This window comes from Rhinoderma darwinii, chromosome 4, assembly GCF_050947455.1.
Source record: "Rhinoderma darwinii isolate aRhiDar2 chromosome 4, aRhiDar2.hap1, whole genome shotgun sequence".
NCBI classification, from domain to species: Eukaryota; Metazoa; Chordata; class Amphibia; order Anura; family Rhinodermatidae; genus Rhinoderma; species Rhinoderma darwinii.
Genome location: NC_134690.1, coordinates 227,719,910 through 227,744,500, shown reverse-complemented (window position 1 = coordinate 227,744,500; position 24,591 = coordinate 227,719,910). Strand labels below are relative to the sequence as shown.

The 24,591-nt window shown below is 40.7% G+C and overlaps 1 protein-coding gene across 1 annotated transcript in view; it reads left to right on the top strand.

Annotated features, from left to right (window-relative positions):
* The window catches only part of PDSS2 (decaprenyl diphosphate synthase subunit 2), a 309,174-nt gene that overhangs the window by 160,630 nt on the left and 123,953 nt on the right, over nt 1-24,591 (top strand). The window contains exon 4 of the mRNA XM_075864214.1: nt 13,752-13,950. Coding sequence (XP_075720329.1) covers nt 13,752-13,950 — 199 coding nt within the window. The remainder of the gene's footprint in view (nt 1-13,751; nt 13,951-24,591) is intronic.

The window sequence follows — 24,591 nt, the reverse complement described above, 5'->3', positions numbered from 1 at the left end:
ACCAGCAGCTCTCTATTCTTGACAGGGAACAAAGCATAGTTTCTTCACAATGATATCTCTCTGGTGTACTTGAGAATGACAAGGTAGCTGCTACTTCTATAAATATGAACTATTAAATCCACGTGTTCTGTATATTGGAGGTGACCATCTGCCTAGTGATATAATGACTGGCCAAAAGAATTAGAGCCCTTATAAAGTGCAGAAATAATGATATCCCCCTGTTAAAATATGCAGATTTCAGAGCAGCACATAACAAAATATTTCCAATGATATACCAACCATAATTCTCGGCTTTGTTCACATCTGCGTCGTGGTTCTATTCATGGGTTCCGTCAGACCTTTTAGTCAGGGGAACCCATGAACGGAAACCATAGCTTTCCATTTGCATTACCATTGATTTCAATGGTAACTCTTCCGTTGCTAATGGTTTGTCTTTGTCTCAGTTTTTTCGGCGAAATCAATAGCATAGTCCACTACGCTATTGATTCCCCCCAAAAAACTGAAACCTTATGGAACGGAGTCAAAACGGAAACCACTAGCAACAAAAGGGGTACCATTGAAATCAATGGTAATGCAAACGGTAAGCTATGGTTTCCGTTTGGTTTCCGTTCGTGCGTTCCCCTGACGGAACCCGCGAACGGAACCCTGACGCAGATGTGAATGAACCCTAATAGAGAATGCTGCTTCTGAAACCAAAATGGAGAATTTAATTGTTACTTTAACACTCTGCTACAGTATATTGCAGAATTGGCTAAACTTGGCCTTATAGTACACATTAGGATCTGTTCACATCACATTTGAGCCTTCTGTCAAAGGTATACATCGGAAGGATTTCCTGACGTATACCTCCTAAGGAAAGGCTGGGTTGTATGCCACTGTTTAGGAATACAGTGGCATATGTCACCCATAGGGCATCATTGTAAAAAAAACTATACTGTGCGGTATATGTTTTTTACTGAACCCCTCTGTAAAAATGGTGCAGTCTACTGGACTATTCTATACAACAACAAAAAACAGGTATACTATCGTATACTGGCCTGGCGTGTTCCAAATGCACACTTTTTTGGCATATGCTGGGGGAATGGAGGCCTTTGTATACAGGGTGGGCCATTTATATGGATACACCTAAATAAAATGGGAATGGTTGGTGATATTAACTTCCTGTTTGTGGCACATTAGTATATGGGAGGGGGGAAACTTTTCAAGCTGGATGTTGACCATGGCGGCCATTTTGAAGTCGGACATTTTGTATCCAACTTTAGTTTTTTCAATGGGAAGAGGGTCATGTGACACATCAAACTTATCGAGAATTTCACAAGAAAAACAATGGTGTGCTTGGTTTTAACGTTACTTTATTCTTTCATGAGTTATTTACAAGTTTCTGACCACTTATAAAATGTGTTCAAAGTGCTGCCCATTGTGTTGGATTGTCAATGCAACCCTCTTCTCCCACTCTTCACACACTGATAGCAACACCGCAGAAGAAATGCTAGCACAGGCTTCCAGTATCCGTAGTTTCAGTTGCTGCACATCTCGTATCGTCACAGCATAGACAATTGCCTTCAGATGACCCCAAAGATAAAAGTCTAAGGAGGTCAGATCGGGAGACCTAGGGGGCCATTCAAATGGCCCACGACGACCAATCCACTTTCCAGGAAACTGTTCATCTAGGAATGCTCGGACCTGACACCCATAATGTGGTGGTGCACCATCTTGCTGGAAAAACTCAGGGAACGTGCCAGCTTCAGTGCATAAAGAGGGAAACACATCATCATGTAGCAATTTCAGATATCCTGTGGCCTTGAGGTTTCCATTGATGAAGAATGGCCCCGCTATAGTGGTCAGAAACTTGTAAATAACTCATGAAAGAATAAAGTAACGTTAAAACCAAGCACACCATCGTTTTTCTTGTGAAATTCTCGATAAGTTTGATGTGTCACATGACCCTCTTCCCATTGAAAAAACTAAAGTTGGATACAAAATGGCCGACTTCAAAATGGTCAACACCCAGCTTGAAAAGTTTCCCCCCTCCCATATACTAATGTGCCACAAACGGGAAGTTAATATCACCAACCATTCCCATTTTATTTAGGTGTATCCATATAAATGGCCCACCCTGTACATTCAGTATGCGCCAAACATAGATCACATTTGTGATGTGAACAGGGCCTTTACGGCATCACAATGGGATGGTGCTTCCAGTACATGGTGTACAGATGTAGCCATCTTTATCTTGACAACAAAAGCCATGGAAAAGTTAAGTTGAAGAAGTCAAGATAAAGGATCTTGCCACTGTGTATTTAATGCATTAAAAGTCAAGATAAAGATGGCTACATCTGTAGGTCCCTTATCCACGTTATGATTTTGTCTGTTAAATACATTTTCCCTGCATTTGTAAATAAATCTGAATCATTGTATAAAGGAAAGATATGTAACTTTCTAATTTATTATATGTTTCACTACCTTGCCATTTTCAATATCTCTGCTTTCTATCAGTAAATGGAATCATCTATTCTTTACACTCAGGGGATAAAAAAAAAAACCCTGGTAATGTGTTGTTCAGCCTTGTTAAATCTGAGTTATGCTCCTATGGGTGTCTCTGGATATGAGGAATTAAATCACACGGTATGTTAACAAGTTGCATAGCCTCTTATTATAATATGACTAAAGTTTTTAATGGCGTTTTGTTTTGTCAAAAACACTGCGGCCAGATGTTACTTTAAAGACTATAGCAACTTATTGAAAAGTCCTCATACACAGCGTTTTTGGCATTTTGGTGGTGTTTTAACAAAAACTCATGAAATAAAAAATAAAACTAAATTAAAAAAGCCACCAAAAACACTATTAAAAATGCGTCAAATACATGGCTCTATTTTCACGAGTGGTTAAAAACGCTGAAAAATAGTGTGTGTTAAGCGAAGCCTTAAACAGTTTTGGCTATTTAGATCATGTTCCTCAACTAGATGCTATTGCAGCTGGAACTGAGCTACCGGTCTTACTCCTTAAAGTTTAACCAAACTTTTAAAACACTTTTGATATGTCATAGTGACATGTCAGAAGTTTTGATTGGTAGAGGTCCGTTTCTTCGTTTCTGATAGGCTTTCCGAGGAAAACCCATCAGAAACTCTCACGTGAGCGCTTCTGCCGCTTCGTTTCAGTGATCACAGGAGGTCTCAGTGCTCAGACCCCCATCTATAAAAACTTCTCACGAAAAGTTATTTAAAGGGAATGTGTCGCTAGAATGTAATATTTTTTTTTTTTTCAGTTAAACAGTTAGTATATAAGTGATTACACATTGTTTTAATTTTGCTAATTTTTTCACAAGTCAGGAAATATTATAAATTAGAGTCTAATTTATAACATTTCCATGTGCTGGTCAATAGAGGGAGCAATTCCCAAAATTGCAGCATTGGCATGTGGTAAAGCAACCTCATTGCTTTATGCTGCAAATTAGGGGTAGATACACCCGTTCTAGTGTCCTCACACAATCCCTCCTGGCTAGTGCCAGGAGAAGGAGGGGGTAGAATGTTCAAACCTCCTACACTGTGTGCCGCCATTCGTGTTATGTTCGTGTTATACTGTCTGATTACCACTGTATCTAATCCCCTACACTGTGTGAGCGAATGCACAGTGTAGGAGGATTAGATACAGTGGTAATCAGACAGTATAACACGAACATAATACACACATCACATACACAAACATAACTTACCTGCTCCTGCTGCCGCCTCCGCCCCTATACCTTGCGTCTTCGCTGCCTTGAACATATGGCCGGAAGCCGCGACCGGAAGTCGTCATCTTACTGTCCGGCCGCGATCCACATGAAAATGGTGCCGGAGTTCGCTCTGCCAAAGACCTTCCTTTTGGTCTGTGTGGGAGCGGAGCATGCGCCGTTCCCACACAGATAGCGTACGCTATAGTGAATGGAACGGCTCCCGTACGCATTCTCTATGGGGATGTATGTGCCGTATTCCATCTCTGTATGTGTCGTTAATCGACACATACAGAGATGAAAAAAAAATGGCAGCCCCTTAGAGAATTAAAAGTAAGAAAAACTTAAAAAGTACACACAAGAACACAAATAAATAAAATGTATTTTAATAACATACTAAAAGCAATATTCTATAAAAAAAATTATAATTTCGGGACACCTTCCCTTTAAAAGTTTAGTTACCCTGTAGGGCCTTAATCACACAGTGCAATTTTGGTGCATTTTTCTATTGTGTTTCTTTTTCCCACAAAACCGTGACCAAATATACTAATGAGAATAATAAGTCTTTCCTTTTATACTTGTCTATTTAAGATACACTCCCGGGTTTGGCTACAGAAAATGCATTAAAAATCCATCAAAACTGTACTGTGTGAATGAGGCCTCTTAAGGGGTCTGCCACTGGAGAACATTCTAATTTAACAAACATGTTTTCCTTGATTCTGGAGCTCCCCGTCTCTCCTTTAACACTGAGCTTAGGCTGATCTAAACCATTTAGTCTTTTTGCCTCACGATAAGACGATGCTTAACTCCTTCCATTATTTTATGTAAGAAATAGTGCACAGTCATGCGCAAGCACACATTAGAAAAAGACCTACAGCCAGATTTACTAAAACTGGCATTTCATACACCATTCTTAGGGTATGTGCACACACACTAATTACGTCCGTAATTGACGGACGTATTTCGGCCACAAGTCCCGGACCGAACACAGTGCAGGGAGCCGGGCTCCTAGCATCATAGTTATGTACGATGCTAGGAGTCCCTGCCTCTCTGCAGGCCAACTGTCCCGTACTGTAATGATGTTTTCAGTATGGGACAGTATGGGACAGTAGTTCCACGGAGAGGCAGGGACTCCTAGCATCGTACATAACTATGATGCTAGGAGCCCGGCTCCCTGCACTGTGTTCGGTCCGGGACTTGCGGCCGAAATACGTCCGTCAATTACGGACGTAATTAGTGAGTGTGCACATACCCTTAGACTGAAGCCCGCTGGCGTAAGATGCAACAGATTTATTAACCCCTTCCCCTGCTTGCATTCTGGGCCCTAATGGCCAAGCCATTTTTTTCATTTTTCCATTGTCACATTCGAAGAGCTATAACTTTTTTATTTTTGCCTCGACATAGCTGTATAAGGTCTTGTTTTTTGCAGGACAACTTGTAGTTTTTATTGGTACCATTTGAGAGTAGATGCGACTTTTTGATCACTTTTTATCAAATTTTTTTTGTCAGGATTAACAGAAAACAGCAATTTTTCCATTGTTTTTTATTTTATTTTTTACGGCGTTCACTGTGAGGGTTAAATAATGTAACAGCTTTATAGGCGGGGTCGTTACGGACGCGGCAATACCAAATATGTGTAACCTTTTTGCTTTTTTTTAATAGTAAAGCAATTTTGTAAGGGGAAAAAGTGGGTTTTTAATTTTTTTTTTTTTTAAATTTTTTTTTATTAACTTTATTCACATTTTTTTTACTTTTATACTAGTCCCACTAGGGGATTTCACTATGCGCTCCTCCGATCGCTATTATAATACACTGCAATACTTCTGTATTGCAGTGTATTACTGCCTGTCCGTTTAAAACGGACAGGCATCTGCTAGGTCATGCCAGAGGCATGATCTAGCAGGCATTCACTACAGGCAGACCTGGGGGCCTTTATTAGGCCCCCGGCTGCCATCGGAGACACAGACACTCGGCAATCTTATCGCCGGGTGTCAGCGGGATGAGAGGGGAGCTCCCTCCCTCTCTCCAAAACCACTCAGATGCGGCGCACGCTACTGAGCGCCGCATCTGAGTGGTTAAACGTGTGAGATCGATACTTATATCGATCTCACCAGGCAGAGCAGGGACGCTGCCAGCCCTCAGCTGCCTCTGGCAGCTGAGAGCAGGGAGATTTGACAGTTCCCTGCTCTGTTTACTTTATTCGAATGCAGCGCCGTGGAATGGCGGTGCTGTAGAATAAAGCCCATTAATGACCACCGTCAAAAGGCTTATCGGCGGTCATTAAGGGGTTAAGAGACGCATGCTTCTTAATACTTTTGTTGAATCTTGCACTGCAAAGTGAAATCTACGCAAAATTTGTGAATTTTTACTGCCACTAATGTGGCTAAAACCTTTTAATAAAACCCCCTAATGTTTACATGAGTCAACTGTTTGCATACTCTACAGAAAAATGTCTAGAAATGTTGTTCTTCAGATTGGGGCTGGTATCAGCAGCTGGAGTCAACACAGTTAGTACTGTAAATGAGGATGTTCTGCTATAATCATTAGGTTTGTTTATTAGTGTATGCTAGAACTATAGTACAATGAGAAGGTATTTTATTTATGATTCCAAGTAGTTTTGCATATTTGTTTCGAATCTTCAAACAAAATAATAAAACACAAAAATACTTTGTTTTGGCCCACTCTTCAGAATTACTTTAATTTAGCCAATATTTACTAGAACCCTCCAATGTGGCTGACAGTGGTTTATCTCCCAACCCCGTAAACAATCGTCCACTCTGAGCATGCATGCTTATAGAGAAGTTATGGGAGATAGCTGTCAGCAGAACCAGTGTTTAACAGTTATCAGCTATCTCCCCTCGGCAAACCCTCTCTCTGTAAGATCTGCTTCTCCTTTGGCGCGCCTGGCATGTCCATGCATAACTTGGATGGTCATACATTTGAATGGCCGACATGCAATACTTACATTACCGGGGTCTGACTGTAGTTTCCCCCAGCGATAACGCCTATTTACTGGGTGATAGAGAAGCCAGACGTGGATTTTTCTTAAAGAGGATGTCTAATTTAGAAAAATCATTAGTAAATTCTGAGTAAATAGTTGGTGGGGGAGGTGGTGTTCAGGATCCTTACATCTTGGCCAGGGTGCAGAGGCGTTACAAAGAACATCTCTTGCTCCAGAGAACCTGTCCTGTCCTGCATTACATATACAACCCATTGATATGAATAGGCACTGTGTAATGCTTAATTAACCCTGTGGGGGCGCTGCAGGGAAATTGAAGACTGGCTGACATGTTTCCCCGCAGATTACAGCTTTGTTATCTTATTATTGAGGGACCCTTCTAACATGTAAGGATTGTGCAAATCATAGAACCCTTTTTAGAGGAGTTCCAGTCATATGACAACCCCTTTCTCACTAAGTTTTACTATCTTGGAAAAAATGTACCAAACACAATTAGTAATATAAGGATACTTTCTGGATTACATAAATCCAAATATCTCGCCAGACAGTGGCTGATGAATTGTGACTAATGTATTATGAGATGTCTTTGATGTTTTAAGGAAAAAATGGCATATAAGGGCTGATTCAGACGAACGTTGCGTTTTTGCGCGCGCAAAAAACACTGCGTTTTGCGCGCGCAACAACCACTTGACAGCTGCGTGTGTCATCCGTGTATGATGCGCGGCTGCGTGATTTTCGCGCAGCCGTCATCATAGAGATGAGTCTAGTCGACGTCAGTCACTGTCCAGGGTGCTGAAAGAGTTAACTGATCGGCAGTTAATTCTTTCAGCACCCTCGACAGTGAATGGCGATCACAATATCGAGAAACCTGTTAAAAAAAAAAAGAAAAAGTTTGTACTTACCGAGAACTTCCTCCCGGCTGTTGCCTTGGTGACGCGTCCTTGGTGACGCGCCTCTCTTGACATCAGGCCCCACCTCCCTGGATGACCCAGCAGTCCATGTGACCGCTGCAGCCTGTGCTTGGCCTGTGATTGGCTGGAGCTGTCACTTGGACTGAATTGTCATCCCGGGAGGTCAGACTGGAGGAAGAAACCGGGAGTTATCGGTAAGTCAGAAATTCTTTTTCTTTTTTACACGTTCATGTATATTGGGATCGGAAGTCGCTTTCCAGGTTGCTGAAACAGTTTAACTCTTTCAGCAACCTGGACAGTGACTATCTCCTGACGTCGCGTACCGGAAATTTTTTTGCCGGGTTCGGCCAAAACGAGTTCGGCCGAACCCGGTGAAGTTCGGTTCGGTTGTCCGGGTTCGCTCATCTCAAAGACACTCCGTTTGGATGTTTGGAAACAGAAAAGCACGTGGTGCTTTTCTGTTTACATTCATCCTTTTGACAGCTGGTGCGCGAAACAGTCGGTTCGCACTTCAATGGGTGCGTGATGCGCGAAATACGCGGAGATATTGAGCATGTCGCGCTTTTTGCGCAGCGGACAAACACTGCACAAAAAGCACGGACTGTCTGTACTGCCCCATAGACTTGTATTGGTCTGTGCGTGGTGCGTGGTACGTGAAAACCACGCGGCCCGCACGGACCCGATACACGTTCGTGTGAATCCCCCCTAATAGTGAACCTGTTGCTGCTGATACTACATTTATATGATTTTCGCAGTATGAGGAAAGGATACCTGAGAAACTTTTTTTCATGCTTACAGACAATGACCTCTAAAGTTTATTTGTATGGCCTATCCATTAGAAGCTGTTGTCAGTATTTCATTAACCATTTTGTGCTAAGTCATTAAACTAATTAAGTCATGTTGCTATTGCAGTAGTTTCATGATTAATTGCTCTATTAAATGATAGGCGTTTTTATTAAACTACTCATTACTTAAAAACTAAATTCCCCTAGTTTTGAAAAATACCAGAATCAAGTGTGTTATTGATGTTAAGCCATGGTCAACACTGTTCCTTCTGTCCAACCTAACGGGATTTGCAAAAGAGGCTCCGAACAGAGCTTCTGGCGCAAGTGTGAACAGAGCCTTAAAGTCAATCTTCACCTTTTATCACTTTGTACTTTTTTTTAGGTCCTAATTCTGTGCTGAATAATTTCTTAATAAATCTTTGTAGTGGTTGGAGCTCTGTTTTTTTTCTTTATACAAATCCCCTGTCTATACAACATAGATTTAACTGGGAGATCGGACAGCTGAATAATCGGGTACCCGGCAATCAGTGACTGCCAGGGATCCTCAAGAGAAGATAGATTTGCTGCTTCTGTTTCTCTGATCGCTTCTGCACAGCTTTCAATTAGTTGCCTCTATTTGTCCCAGTGATCATGTGACTTGTCGCATGATTGCCGGGGTTCCGTTAGTGGCAGGCTGCTGCTGGGTTCGAACTAGACCCAGCACAACCCTATTAGTGACAAAAGTCTCTATAAGAGGCCTGATTTCCCCTTTAACTGGGATAATAATAATATTAAAGTAAAAGTAAAATAAAGTGCAACAAAACAAAATAATAAATACACATAAAAAATACCCACCCCAAAAAAAACTTTTCCCCCCGCCAATCATTGCTGTAACACTAGCCCTGACCCATTTACATAGACAATGACGATCACAAATAAAAGGTCTATTTTAAGGTGAAACTATATTATTATTATTTTCAAACTATAAGAAAAATTCTAAAATGATGTGTATAAAAATTATTTAAAAAAAAGAAGCTTGCATTGTCTATGATAAATACATTGCAAAAATCACATCGCTAGCCCAACAACTAAAAAAGTTATAGCTGTTTAATGAACGCGTGCTAAAAATTGCTAAACAGTTTCTGGTCCTGAAGGCTCGAAATAGCCCGATCCTGAACCACTTAAAATATAACATGCTTTCTAACTGCAGCCACCACTAGAGGGAGCTAACTGCATACTGTTATAAATTGAACAAATAATAATACCGTATGCAATAATTTCCTAAGCTAAGTAGATACCCTGCTGCCCTTGAGTGCCATAAGACACGATCCCTTCAGCTCTAGCTAAGGTTAAGGTTTTATGTCATTAAAAAAATATATATACACTACCGTTCAAAAGTTTAGGGTCACTTAGAAATTTCCTTATTTTTGAAAGAAAAGCACAGTTTTTTTCAATGAAGATAACATTAAATTAATCAGAAATACCCTCTATACATTGTTAATGTGGTAAATGACTATTCTAGCTGCAAACGTCTGTTTTTTAATGCAATATCTACATAGGTGTATAGAGACCCATTTCCAGCAACCATCACTCCAGTGTTCTAATGGTACATTGTGTTTGCTAACTCTGTTAGAAGGCTAATTCATGATTAGAAAACACTTGAAAACCCTTGTGCAATTATGTTAGCACCGCTGTAAACAGTTTTGCTGTTTAGAGGAGCTATAAAACTGACCTTCCTTTGAGCTAGTTGAGAATCTGGAGCATTACATTTGTGGGTTCGATTAAACTCTCCAAATGGCTAGAAAAAGAGAGCTTTCATGTGAAACTCGACAGTCTATTCTTGTTCTTAGAAATGAAGGCTATTACATGCGAAAATTTGCCAAGAAACTGAAGATTTCCTCCAACGGTGTGTACTTCTCCCTTCAGAGGACAGCACAAACAGGCTCTAACCAGATGAGAAAGAGAAGTGGGAGGCCCCGCTGCACAACTGAGCAACAAGACAAGTACATTAGAGTCTCTAGTTTGAGAAATAGACGCCTCACAGGTCCTCAACTGGCAGCTTCATTAAATAGTACCCGCAAAATGCCAGTGTCAACGTCTACAGTAAAGAGGCGACTCCGGGATGCTGGCCTTCAGGGCAGAGTGGCAAAGAAAAAGCCATATCTGAGACTGGCTAATAAAAGGAAAAGATTAATATGGGCAAAAGCACACAGGCATTGGACAGAGGAAGATTGGAAAAAAGTGTTATGGACAGACAAAAAGTTTGAGGTGTTTGGATCACACAGAAGAACATTTATGAGACGCAGAACAACTGAAAAGATGCTGGAAGAGTGCCTGACGCCATCTGTCAAGCATGGTGGAGGTAATGTGATGGTCTGGGGTTGCTTTGGTGCTGGTAAAGTGGGAGATTTGTACAAGGTAAAAGGGATTCTGAATAAGGAAGGCTACGCCATGCCATACCCTGTGGACAGCGCTTGATTGGAGCCAATTTCATCCTACAACAGGACAATGACCCAAAGCACACCTCCAAATTATGCAAGAACTATTTAGGGAAGAAGCGGGCAGCTGGTATTCTATCTGTAATGGAGTGGCCAGCGCAGTCACCAGATCTCAACCCCATAGAGCTGTTGTGGGAGCAGCTTGACCGTATGGTACGCAAGAAGTGCCCATCAAGCCAATCCAACTTGTGGGAGGGGCTTCTGGAAGCATGGGGTGAAATTTCTCCTAAATACCTCAGCAAATTAACAGCTAGAATGCCAAAGGTCTGCAATGCTGTAATTGCTGCAAATGGAGCATTCTTTGACGAAAGCAAAGTTTGAAGGAGAAAATTATTATTTCAAATAAAAATCATTATTTCTAACCTTTTAAATGTCTTGACTATATTTTCTAGTCAATTTGCAACTCATTTGATAAATATAAGTGTGAGTATTCATGGAAAACACAAAATTGACTGGGTGACCCCAAACTTTTGAACGGTAGTGTATATGTATATATATATATATATATATATAGAGAGAGAGAGAGAGAGAGAGAGAGAGAGAGAGAGAGAGAGAGAGAGTAAAGTTTCCTTTTCTTGTAGACCAAGCGTAATTCATCTTACTTTTTCCTTAGTAATGATTTCAAAAATCTTGTTAAAGTATCTGATGCAACATAAGGTCAGACCTCTGTTGGGGCAAAAGCCGGGCAGGCGGCTGAGTGACCAGATTAATGGACCCCATGAGATTTGGTTAGACTGCAAGGATGAAAATCTGATTAGCTCCTTCGGGAGGTAACTCGCGTAAAGAACAAGGTCACGTGCTCTTATGTTAGTAAAATTAGAGCAAGATTTACTGGTTAGTGAGATAATACTTATTTATTTTCACTCTTATTTTACGATTCCAATAATTTCGATTCAGCTGTCAAATGTGTATGAGTTCATCTTGTAAACAAAGTTCTTGTTTTAACAATTTAAAGCTAATTGTGAATATTAGAGGCAGTTAGTAAGCAAGTAGGTGCTAGCCAACTTGGGCAGAACAGTGCTATTTTATTAACAACAAATATATTTTAACTGCAGATTTCAACTTCAGAATTACATTTTTAAACTGTTATATTCTCATTGGAATAATGTATTTTTATAAATCACACGTCAAAGTAATAACAAATAATGTGTATTTTATTTTGTAATATAATTTGCACTGTTAAACAACCACATAAAACATTTACTCACACGCCAAAATATTATATCAGCAGTAAATTGCCACTTCTGTGCATTAATTCTAAGGGGGAGTTCATACTGAGTTTTTTGACGCGGATACCGCATTGGAAAACACGCCACAAGACGGCCGAAGATGCCTCCCATTGATTTCAATGGTAGGCGGAGGCGTTGTTTTCTTCCCACGAGCAGAAAAACCGTCTTACGGGAAAAAGAAGGGACATGCCCTATCTTTGGGCGTTTACGCCTCTGACCTCCCATTGACATAATTGGGAGGCAGAGAAAGCGTATTTCGCTGCGCTTTTTGGCCGCGGCGCTCAATGGCTGCGGGCGAAAAACGCTGCAAAAATCGGCGTGCAGTTAGACCAAAATCTGCCTCAAAATTCCAAATTTTGAGGCAAATTTTCCTCCTGCAAAAAACTCTGTGTGAACCCAGCCTAAGGCCTTATTTACACGAGCATAGTTCATGTCCGTGATACGCGCGTGAAAATCACGTGCATCGCACGGACCTATGTTAGTCAATGGGGCCGTTCAGACATTCTGTGATTTTCACGCAGCGTGTGTCCGCTGCGTAAAACTCACGACATGTCCTATACTTGGGCGTTTTTCGCGCATCACTCACACATTGAAGTCAATGGGTGCGTGAAAATCACGCACAGCACACGGAAGCACTTCTGTGTGTCGCGCAACAGTAGATCAAGAAATTAAGGGAAAAATAAAACCACCTTCTTCATTTCTTTTTCTAAACCTCAAAACCGCGTGTCATAAGGATGGCATATGCACAAAAATCACGCAGCCACGCGCCAAACACTTATGACACACGGAACTGCAACGAGCAAAAACCGCTGAAAAGTTTTGCGCGCGCAAGACGCACACATTCGTGTGAATTTCGCCTATGAGTAATTGAGAATTTTTACTTCATGAGTCCCAAAGTGGACAGACGATCTGGTAAGGGTATGTTACGTTTTGTTGAAACTACCACTTCGCTTTTTGTCAGGGGTTCCAGTATTTTTGACAATTAAGATTACGCAGTCTGCAGCCCTATTCTTACCATCAAAAAAGCCAACCTCTTGACGAACCCCGTTAGAAGTTTATTCTGTTCTAAAACTTCGAGGATACATTAAAAAAAATGTAAGACAAATTTATGTTTATTCCTTCATAAATATTTGGTCAATTACACAGTTTTTACTTTTTACCTGTTTGCCGGTCCTGACATATATGGCATATTAGACCTACCAAATAACATATAAGTATGATTGCAGGGTCAGACTACACAGGGTTTGTTTGTCATTTGTAACCAAGGTAATGTATTGGTGTGCATAGCAACTGTAGAAACATTTTAATCGAAGCTGTTTTTTATTTTAGATAAAAGGTTCACATACGCTTGAACTGTTGCTTTAAATTAATGTCTATAAATCATCCTATTGCCACTAAGAAAAAGTCAAATTGGATATTGGAAGGGTCTTGCTGGCCTCTATTTTCTATATTTTATACTGTACTATTTGCTAATGAATGTTTGATTGAAACCTTATCCTGCAAATGTATGACTGCCTTATACTGAAAAAATGATATATATTAATACAAAATAAAGTTCACTACAAAAAAAGTGCAAGGTTACTATGCTAAGTTTTACAATGTAATATTGTCCTTGTCCAATAGAGTATAGAAGGAGTCTGTTACACCATATTAACTGATAATTATTTTATTTTCACAGGCAGAGGAACTTGGCTGAAATAACAGAGCTGATCCATACAGCTTTCCTAGTGCATCGTGGGATTGTAAATATTGAAGAGCTGAAGAGTTGTGATGGCCCTATTAAGGATATGCAATTTGGAAATAAAATAGCTATTCTGAGTGGAGACTTCCTCCTGGCGAATGCTTGCACTGGGCTTGCACAACTACAAAACACAAAGGTAATTTTTTTTCTTTCCATAGAATTCTGTTGGTAAGCTTATGAAACAATGAACTAAGCATGTGGTACTGCCTGATTTTGACCTTAAGAATAGAGCTTTTCATATGCTTACCCATGCAGACAAAACATTTAGTTGGATCACCACATTGTGATGAGTTCAACTCATAGCGTACAGTAATAAAAAAAACTGCTAATGTTTCCCATTCTCTTTGCTTACAAAATGTACAAGAGTACGTGACATCCTTGAAAAGTCATGTAACATGAACTCACGTGATCACGTGACGATCGTTCATCCCCGTGCCCTGATCATTGCTTCGTTTGAATGGAGCAAACGAGCGCCGATTGACAAGCTGTATTGTCGATAGGCGCTTGTTATAGATGGTAAACATGGGCGAATATCTGCCATGTAAAACCGCCTTAACCCCTTCCCACCGCAGCCCTTTTTCAGATTTTCATTTTAGTTTTTTCCTCTCCACATTCCAAAAGCCATAACTTTTTTCTTTTTCCGTCGATATAGTCCTTTGAGGGCTTGATTTTTGCGGGACGAGTTGTAGTTATTTGTAGCACCATTTATTGTGCCATATAATGTACTAGGAAACGGGGGAAAAATTATTTGTGGGGTAGAAAATGAAAAAAACTGTGATTCCTCCATTGTTTTTTGCGCGTCGTTTTTACGGAATTCACTGAGCAATTAAAAGAACATGTTAACTTTATTCTCTGGGTCAGTACAATTATATCGATACCAAATATATATATAGTTTTTTCTATATTTTACTACTTTTACAAGAAAAACCTAAGTGTAAAAAAGAAAATGTATTTTGTGTCGCCAAATTCCGAGAACCATAACTTTTTTATTGTTCCGTGGATTAAGTGGTATGAGGGCTTATTTTTTTCGGGATAAACTGTAGTTTTTAATGATACTATTTTGGGGTACATGCAACGTTTTGATCACTTTTTATTTAATTTTTTTGTGGGAGTTGAGGTGACCAAAAAATAGAGATTCTGGCGTTCACAATTTATGTGTTTTTTTACGGCGTTCACCGTGCGGGTTAAATAATGATATATTTTAATAGTTCAGACTTTTACTATGCTCTAGGGGGAAAATGGGAAAAGGGTTGTTTTTTTTACTTTTAATTTAAATTTATTTTTTTTTTACTTAAAAAAAACTTTATCTTAATAATTTTTACTTTTTTGATTAGGCCCCCTAGGGGACTTCAACCAGTGATCCTTGGATCGCTTGCACGATATACTGCAATACTAATGTATTACAGTATATCGTAATTCTTACTGGCATCAGTTAAGCCCTGCCGGAGGTGCATAAAGATTCCGGACCGGAGGGCCTTCATTAGGCTCCCAGGCAGCCATAGCAACTATTGCCCCCCGCGATTGCGTTGCGGGGGGGCGTGATGAGCTGTTATAGGGGGTCGCACCCCTCTTTCTAACAATTTAAATGCTGCGGTCGCTATTGACCGCAGCATTTAACAAGTTAAACGAGCGGGATGCCGCTCGTTACTCTGAATTGTCGGCTGTAACAAACAGCGACACCAGCATCATATGGTTCGGGTTCACTCCGTGAGCCCGTTTCATACCTCCCCTACCCGACTTTGGCGTATGGATACGTCAAATGTCGGGAAGGGGTTAAGTGGCCTGTGAATTGAGTGCCACTCGGATGCCGTGAAAAACGGCCCGAGGGGCACTCGGTCGTGTACAACTGGGCTTAACCCCTTCCCGACATTTTCCGTATGGATACGTCATGGAAAGCTAGTGCTTCCCACATTTTGCCGTTTCCATACGTCAAATGCTGGTCACCGGCTCAGGAGCTGAGCCGGTGCCACCATCGCCGGATGTCAGCGGTATCGTACAGCTGACATCCGGCTGTAATGGCAGGGAATGAAATTAGCTTAGATCCCCGCCATTAACCCCTTAAATGCAGCGCCCAAACGTGATCGCTGCATTTAAGGTGTTTGCAGCTCATCGGAACCCCAGCAATGAAATTGCCTGGGTTTCGGTGGCTGCAATGGCCACCGGAGGCCTAATACTGGCCTCCCGGTCTGCCTAGCACGGTCTGCCTAGGTTCCGCAGCCGCTGGCAAGATGGTGCCGGCTCACGAGCTGAGACGGCGTCATCAGCTGTGGATGTCAGCTGTATGTTACAGCTGACATCCACCTGTAACAGCAGGAACCGGAGTTAGCTCCGATCCCTGCCATTAACCCCTGCCATTAATCGAAAGTGATCGCTGCATCTTAGCGGTTACTAGCAGATCGCCAGTCCTGACAGGCAATCCGGACTGGTGACTGCTGCTATGGCAACAGGAGACCCAATGGCCTCCAGCTCTGCCATTACGGAAGCCGATTAGGCCCCGCCGGGAGGTCAAAGCCTAATCGGCTTGCTGTCCGTGAATAACTGACAGATCGAATACATTGCACTATGTAGGTAGTGCAATGTATTAGAAAAAATAAATCAGATAGTTGGACCTTCAAGTCCCCTAGTGGGACTTGAAAAAAAGTGTCAAAAAAAGTATAAAAAAGTGAAAAAAAAAAAGTTTGAAAACATAACACAATCACCCTTTTCCCTTATCAAGTCCTTTATTACTGAAAAAAAATAATAAACCATACGTATTTGCTATCGCCGCAACCGGAACGGCCTGAGCTATAAAAATATTATATTATTTATTGCACGCGGTGAACAGCGTAAAAAGAAAACTTAAAAAAATATACCAGAGTTTCTGTTTTTTGGTCACTTTGCCCTACAAATATTGGAATAAAAAGTGATTGAAAAGTCGCATGTACCCCAAAATGGTACCAATAAAAACTACAGCTCGTCTTGCAAAAAAACAGCCCTCATAGCACTACGTCTATGAAAAAATAAAATTATTTTAGGCTCCAATAAGTCAGGAAAGAAATATATGGAGTTGTTCAGGTCCGAGGGGAACATTTCTTATGTTTCAATAGGCGATTTATCGAGGCCCTAAAATTAGGGAACCAGGAGGGGAAGGACCCAAACATATCTGCTGGAAGCGACGGCACCCTTATTATACCAGGTCAACACTTTCCCAGCAAAATTCCCCAAACTGCAAAGGTGCGGAGTGTGGACCAAGAAGGGGATAAGAAAGGACACCATTTATCAGTGCGACACCGGCCTCTGCAGAAAGGATTCTTCACAGCGTAACACACATCTATGGATTATTTTATTGTTTTTTTACCCCATTATTATACCACCTGACTATGCCCCTGATATTCTCTGTCTAGCTTACATATGCCACCACATTGTAAACGGAAATACCAGCAATATTCAAACAAAACAACTACCAAGCAAAATCTGCCCTCCAAAAGCCAAATGGCGCTCCCTCCCCTCTGAACCCTACAGCGTGCCCAAACAGCAGTTTACTTCCACATGTATATGGCATCACCATACCCGGGAGAACCCTTTTAACAATTTTTAGGGTGTGTGTCTCCAGTGGCACAAGCTGGGCACGACCTATTTGGCACTGAAATGGCATATCTAGGGAAAAATATAAATGTTTAATTTGAACCATACGCAGCGCATTTATTTATGGAAAAGACCTGTGGCGTGAAAATGCTCCCTACACCCCTTAATAAATGCCTTGAGGGATGCAGTTTGCAAAATGGGGTCAGTTCTCAGAGGTTTCATTTATTATTTCACATCTGAGCCCTGCAATTGTGAACCAATACTTTGTAAATCGCCAAATTAGGCCTCAATTTCGAATGGTACTCTTTCACTCCTGAGCTCTGTCAAATGTCCAGGCAAAAGATTAGAGTCACATGTAGGGTTCTAAAACCGGGAAACACATCATATTAATTAGAGAACTGTCTTGTTATGGTGGCACAAGCTGGGCACCACATTTTGGCATATTTATGGCAAAAATCCCATTTTCACTCTGCAACATCGAGTGCACACTAATTTCTACAAAACACCTGCAGAGTTAACATGCTCACTACACCCCTAGGTGAATGTATTGAGGGGTGTAGTTTCCAAAATGTGGGCAATCGAAAAATAGACAGTGAGGCAGCACTTCCAAAAAACAGACAGCTTTAATCACTCGTGCAACGTTTCAGTATACCAGTATCTTTCTCACGCATGCTTGAGAAAGGTACTGTTGTACTGAAACGTTGCACGGTTGATTAAAGCTGTCTGTTTTTTGCAAGTGCTGCCTCCCTGTCTATTTTTCGATTTCCCAGTATTGAGGACAATGCACCTGGTCCTATTGAGGCGTGCACCCACTTGTGGTCCGGTGCTGTGGAATTTTTCTTGTTTGTTTCCAAAATGTGGTCACTTTTGGGGGGTTTACACTGTTTTGGTCCCACAGGCGTCCAGAAACCAATTCAGCAAAATCTGCACTCCAAAATCCAAATGCCACTCCTTCCCTTCTGAGCCCTACTGTGTGCTCAAACAGCAGTTTATGAGCACATATGGGGTATTGCCGTATTCTGGAAAAATTGCTTTACAAATGTTGGGTTCTTTTTTTCCTTTGTTTGTTGGGAAAATGAAAAATTTGGAGCTAAAGCTACGCCTTATTTAAAAAAAAAAAGGGAGTGTTTTTATTTTCACTGCCCAATTCTAATAAATTCTATGAAACACCTGTGGGGTCAAAATGCTCACTACACCCCTAGATTAATTTCTCAAGGGGTGTAGTTCCATAAATGGAGTCACTTTTTGGGCGTTTTCATTGTTTTGTCCCCACAGATGTCATTGCTGCTAAATGTGATCTCCAAAAGCCAAGTTGCGCTCTTTCCCTACTAAGCCCTGCCGTATTTCCAAACAGCCGTTTGTGACCACATATATTGTTTTACTCGGGAGAAATTGCTTTACAAATTTTGCAGTTCTTTTTCTCCTTTAGTCTTTGTGGAAATGAGAAAAAATTAGCTAAACCTACATTTTCTTTGAAAAAAATGTAGATTTTCATTTTCACGGCCTAATTTCAATAATTTCTGCAAAAAAACTGTTGGGCCAAAATGCTCACTATACCCCTAGATAATTTCCTCAATGGGTGTAGTTTCCAAAATAGGGTCACTTGTGGGGAGTTTCCACTGTTTTTCCCCCACAGGGGCTTTGTAAATGTGACATGGCCACCGCAAACCATTCCTGCTAAATTTAAGCTCCAGAAGCCAAATGGCGCTCTTTCCTTTCTAAGCCCTGCCATGTGTCCAAACAGCTGTTTATTACCACATGTGGGGTATTGTTTTACTCGGGAGAAATTGCTTTGCAAATTTTTTGGTGCTTTTTCTCCTTTAGTCCTTGTTTAAATGAGAAAAAAATCCCTAACCTAGATTTTCTTTGAAAAAGATTTTCATTTTCACTGCCTATTTCCAATAATTTCTGCAAAAAACATGTTTCGTCACTATAGCCCTAGATAATTCCTTGAGGTGTGTTGTTTCCCAAATGGCGTCACTTTTGGGGGATTTCCACTGTTTTGGCACCGCAAGAGCCCTTCAAACCTGACATGGTGCCTAAAATATATTCTAATAAAAAGAAGGCCCCAAAATCCACTAGGTACTCCTTTGCTTCTGAGGCCGAAGCTTCAGTCCAGTAGCACACTAGGGCCACATGTGGGATATTTCCTAAAACTGCAGAACCTGGGCAATAAATATTGAGTTGCATTTCTCTGGTAAAACTTTCTGTGTCACAAAAAAAATGGATTAAAAACTAATTTCTGCAACAAAATATGAAATTTTTAAATGTCACCTCTACATTCCTGTGAAACGTCTAAATGGTTAAGAAACTTTCTAAATGCTGTTTTGAATACTTTGAGGTGTGAAGTTTTTAAAATGGAGTGATTTATTGGCGGTTTCTAAGCCCTCACAGCCACACCTCCCTGGATTAAAAAATTTATACTTTTAAAACCCCCACCCCTCCCCTTCATCATTCTGGTCTTTTACTCATTTAAAAAATTGGACACTAAAAAACCATATAACAAAACTAAAAATTCTCATTATACCCCTAGATGAATATCGAATACTATGTGTATGATCTGCACAATGTTTTTTAGGCCTATGCTTGTGGCCAAACTTCATCCAAGTAAAAATAAGTCCTCAAAATCATTGTGGTGCTCCTTTACTTCCATGCACTTCTGTGTCCAGAAAACATATTTAGACCACTTTCATGGTATTTCTGAACTCAGAAGAAATATCCCAATAAATGTTGAGGTGCTTTCTTTCACTTACATGCTGTGTGTCTTAAAAACCTTTCCTATGAATGACACATAGGTAAAAAATAGAACATTTTATTTGTCATGCCAGATATCCGCAAAAAAACGATGTGGTCATAAAGAATATATATAGGGGTGTGTTCACTTTTGAGGGGTGCTGTTTCCAAAATGGGGTCACTTCTTGCGGGTTTCCACTGTACTGGTACCTCAGGAGCTCTGCAAAGGCGACATGGCACCCGAAAACCATTCCAGCAAAATCTGTTCTCCAAATGGCGCTCCTTCTCTTCTGAGCCCTGCCATGGGTTCAAACAGCAGTTTTTTTTACCATACATGGGGTATTGCCGTAATCAGGGGAAATTTATTTACAAATGTTGGGCTGCCTTTTCTCTTTTATTCCTTGTAAAAATTAAAAATGTCTGCGTTTTTTCAGAAAAAAAGTACAGTGTGAGAAATTTCCTGAGGGGTCTAGTTTCCAAAATGGGGTCACTTTTGGGGGGGGGGGGTTTCTACTGTTTTGATCTTTCAATGGCGTTGCAAATATGACATGGCACCGAAAACAATTCCAGCAAAATCTGCACTCCGAAATCAAAATAGAGCTCCTTCCATTCTGAGCCATGCCGTGGGTCCAAACAGCAGTTTATTACCACATATGGGGTATTTCTGTAATCTGGAGAATTTGCTTTACAAATGTTGGGCTGCTTTTTCTCCTTTATTCTGTGTCAAAATTTCTATGTTTTTTAAGAAAAAAAGTCGATTTTCATTTTCACAGACTAATTCCAATAAATTCAGCAAAAAAACCTGTGGGGTTAAAATGCTAACTTTACCCCTAGAAAAATTCCTTGATGTTTGTAGTTTCCAAATAGGGTCACTTTTGGGGGGGTATCCACTGTTTTGGCACCACAAGACCTCTTCAAACCTGACATGGTGCCTAAAATATATATTCTAAAAAAAGGAGGCCCCACAATCCAATCGGTGCCTCTTTGCTTCTGAGGTCAGTGCTTCAGTCCATTAGCACACTAGGGCCACATGCGGGTTATTTCTAAAAACGTCAGAATCTAGGCAAAAAATATTGAGTTGCATTTCTCTGGTAAAATCTTGTGTGTTACAGATTGTTTTTTTATTAAAAACGAATTTTGGCAAAAAAAATTGAAATTAGTACATTTCACCTCTACTTTGTTTTAATTTCTGTGAAATGCCTAAAGAGTTAAGACACTTTCTGAATGCTGTTTTGAATACTTTGATGGTTGCAGTTTTTAAAATGATATGATGTATGGGGACTTTAATATATAGGGCCCTCAAAGCCACTTCAGAACTGAAGTGAAAAAATAGTCTTTTGAAATTTTATTGAAAATGTGAGAAATTGCTGCTAAAGTTCTAAGCCTTGTAACGTCCTAAAGAAATAAAAGGATGTTCAAAAAACAATACAAACATAAAGTAGACATATGGGAAATGTAAACTAGTAACTATTTTGTGTGGTATTACTATCTGTTTTACAAGCACATACATTTACATTTAGAAAAATTCACATTTTTGCAAATTACCTTTACATTTTGGTGTTCTTCCACAAATAAATATTGAATTTATCAACCAAATTTTTTCACTAACATAAAGTACAATATGTCACGAGAAAACAATCACAGAATCGCTTAGATAGGTAATAGGTAAAAGCATTCCCAAGTTATTACCACATAAAGTAACACATGTCAGATTTGAAAACAATCGGCTGTGCCACAAGGCCAAACAGGCTGTGTCCTAAAGGGGTTAATAGGGATGATTGTTGACAGAATTGTCGATGAATATTGTAATGCATGTCACTAACTGTGTATGCATTACACAATTGTGTATAATGCATACCCTATTGTGTATCCCCAATGTGTATATGGATAGTTTTGCTGATGTGTTTGTAATTAAAAATATAGGAAAAATCTTGAAGAAAAAAAAACTGCTTACTACGAAGCTGCTTCATCATCTCTTTGTATCTGTCTGCCTCTATTTGCCACTCACTCTGCTCCTGCTTCCTCCTCTGCTCTCCAAAAACTTCTATAGTGGAGAAACAGGGAATTTTTATCTGGTAACATATATTACAAAGTTGTTTTTATATATTAGCTTGTACTATTGATTTATTTAAAGTTAGTTGAAAAGTGTAACCATTTTATCCCTTCCCTCTATGGCCACTTTTGACCTTCCTGACAGCCCCATTTTTCAAATCGGACATGTTTCACTTTATGTGGTAATAACTTCGGAATGCTTTTACCTATCGAAGCGATTCTGAGATTGTTTTCTCGTGACACATTGGACTTTGTTACTGGCAGAATTTGCTCGATACATTCAATATTTAATTGTGAAAAACACCAAAATTTTGCAAACAATTTCAAAAATTAGCATTTTTCGAAATGTAAGGCCTCATTCACACGACAGGTTTTCCCGGCCGCCGGGTGCCGGCCGTTCATAAATCGGCCGGCACCCGGCTGCATTAGGAATAATAGACCCCTAATGGGGCTATTCACACAACCGATTTTTTGACGGCCGGGAAAACCGGCTGTCAAAAAATAGGACATGCTCTATTTTCGGCCGGGTACCCGGCCGCCCGGCTCCCATAGAAGTCTATGGGGCCGGGTAATACCCGGCCATCACCGGAATGTGTCCCGAGTGATGGCCGGGTTTCCCGTCGCTTGCGCTCTATCTCCTCCTCCTCACAGCGCAGAGTGCATGTGAGGAGGAGGAGTTGATGCCATTCGGACGAATGGCTACGCTATGTGGCAGGGCCGGGGTGTACAGCAGGTGGAAGGGAGCGCTGCGTTGGCTCCCTTCCCCTGCTTGTTTTAAAAGCGCCCTGGCCCGGCGACACCTTCGATGGCGCCGCTAGCAGCAGCTGCTGCTACTGTAGCGACGCCACTATAGCAGAGCAGGGAGGTATCTCCCCGCTCTGCTATGTGCTAGCCGCACTTTAGCTCCTTGAAGGAGCGGAATCCCCGTGTTTTTGGGGATTCCGCTCCTGGACAGAGCGCTTGATATCTCTGTCCATATCTGGGCAGTGACATCAGGGGAAACTCCTGAAGCGGAATCCCCGAACACATGGGGATTCCCCTTCAGGAGTTGCCGCTGATGTCACTGTCCAGATCTGCCTGGCCCGGCACGGATGCAAAACTTTATGCAAACTGGCCGGGCAAAATGGCCGATTTTACCGGCCAACACTCGGGCTCGGGCGGGACCCGGTCGTTTGAATTCCGCCTAAATGTATCTGTTTGTAAGACAGGCAGTTATACCACACAAAATTGTTGCCAATTAAAATCCCCCATATGTCTACTTTAGATTGGCATCGTTTGTTTGAACATCCTTTTATTTTTCTAGGATGTTACAAGGCTGAGAACTTTAGCAGCAATTTCTCACATGTTGAATAAAATTTCATAAGGATGTTTTTACAAGGGGCAGTTCAGTTGTGAAGTGGCTTTGAGGGCCTTATATATTAGAAACCCCCAATAAGTCACCCCATTTTAAAACATCACCCATCAAAGTATTCAAAACAGCATTTAGAAAGTTTCTTAACCCTTTAGAAGTTTCACTGGAATTAAAGCAATGTAGAGGTAATATTGATATTCATTGTTTTTTGCAGAAATTAATTTATAATCAAGTTTTTTGTAACACAGAAGGTTTTATCAGAGAAATGCAACTCAATATTTATTGCCCTGATTCTGCAGTTTTAGGAAATATCCCACATGTGGCCCTTGCCTGCTAATGGACTGAAACACCGGCCTCAGAAGCAAAGGAGCACCTAGTGGATTTTGGGGCCTTCTTTTTATTAGAATATATTTTAGAGATTATCTAGAGGTATAGTGAACATTTTGACCCCACAGGTTTATTGCAGACATTTTTGGAAGTAGGTCGTGAATATTAAAATCTAATTGTCTTCAAAGAAAATGTTTGTTTAGCTATTTTTTTCTCATTTCCATGAGGACTAAAGGGGAAAAAGCACTGCAACATTTGTAAAGCAATTCCTCTTAAGTAAAACAATACCCCACATGTGGTAATAAACGGCTGTTTGGACACACGGCAGGGTTTAGAAGGGAAAGAGCACCATTTGGCTTTTGGTGCTCAAACTTAGCAGGAATGGTTTGCAGAGGCCATGTCGCATTAACAAAGCCCCTGAGGGGACAAAACAGTGGAGACTTCCACAAGTGACCCCATTTTTGAAACTACACCCATTGGGGAAATTATCAAGGAGTATAGTGAGCATTTTGACCACACAGGTTCTTTGCAGAAATTATTGGAAGTAGACTGTGAAAATGAAAATCTACATTTGTTTCAAAGAAAATGTAGGTTTAGCTATTTTTTTCTCATTTTCACAAGGACTGAAGGAGAAAATTCACTGCAACATTTCTAAAGCAATTTCTCCCAAGTAAAACAATACACCACATGTGGTCATAAATAGCTGTTTGGACAAACGGCAGGGCTTAGAAGGGAGAGCGCCATTTGGCT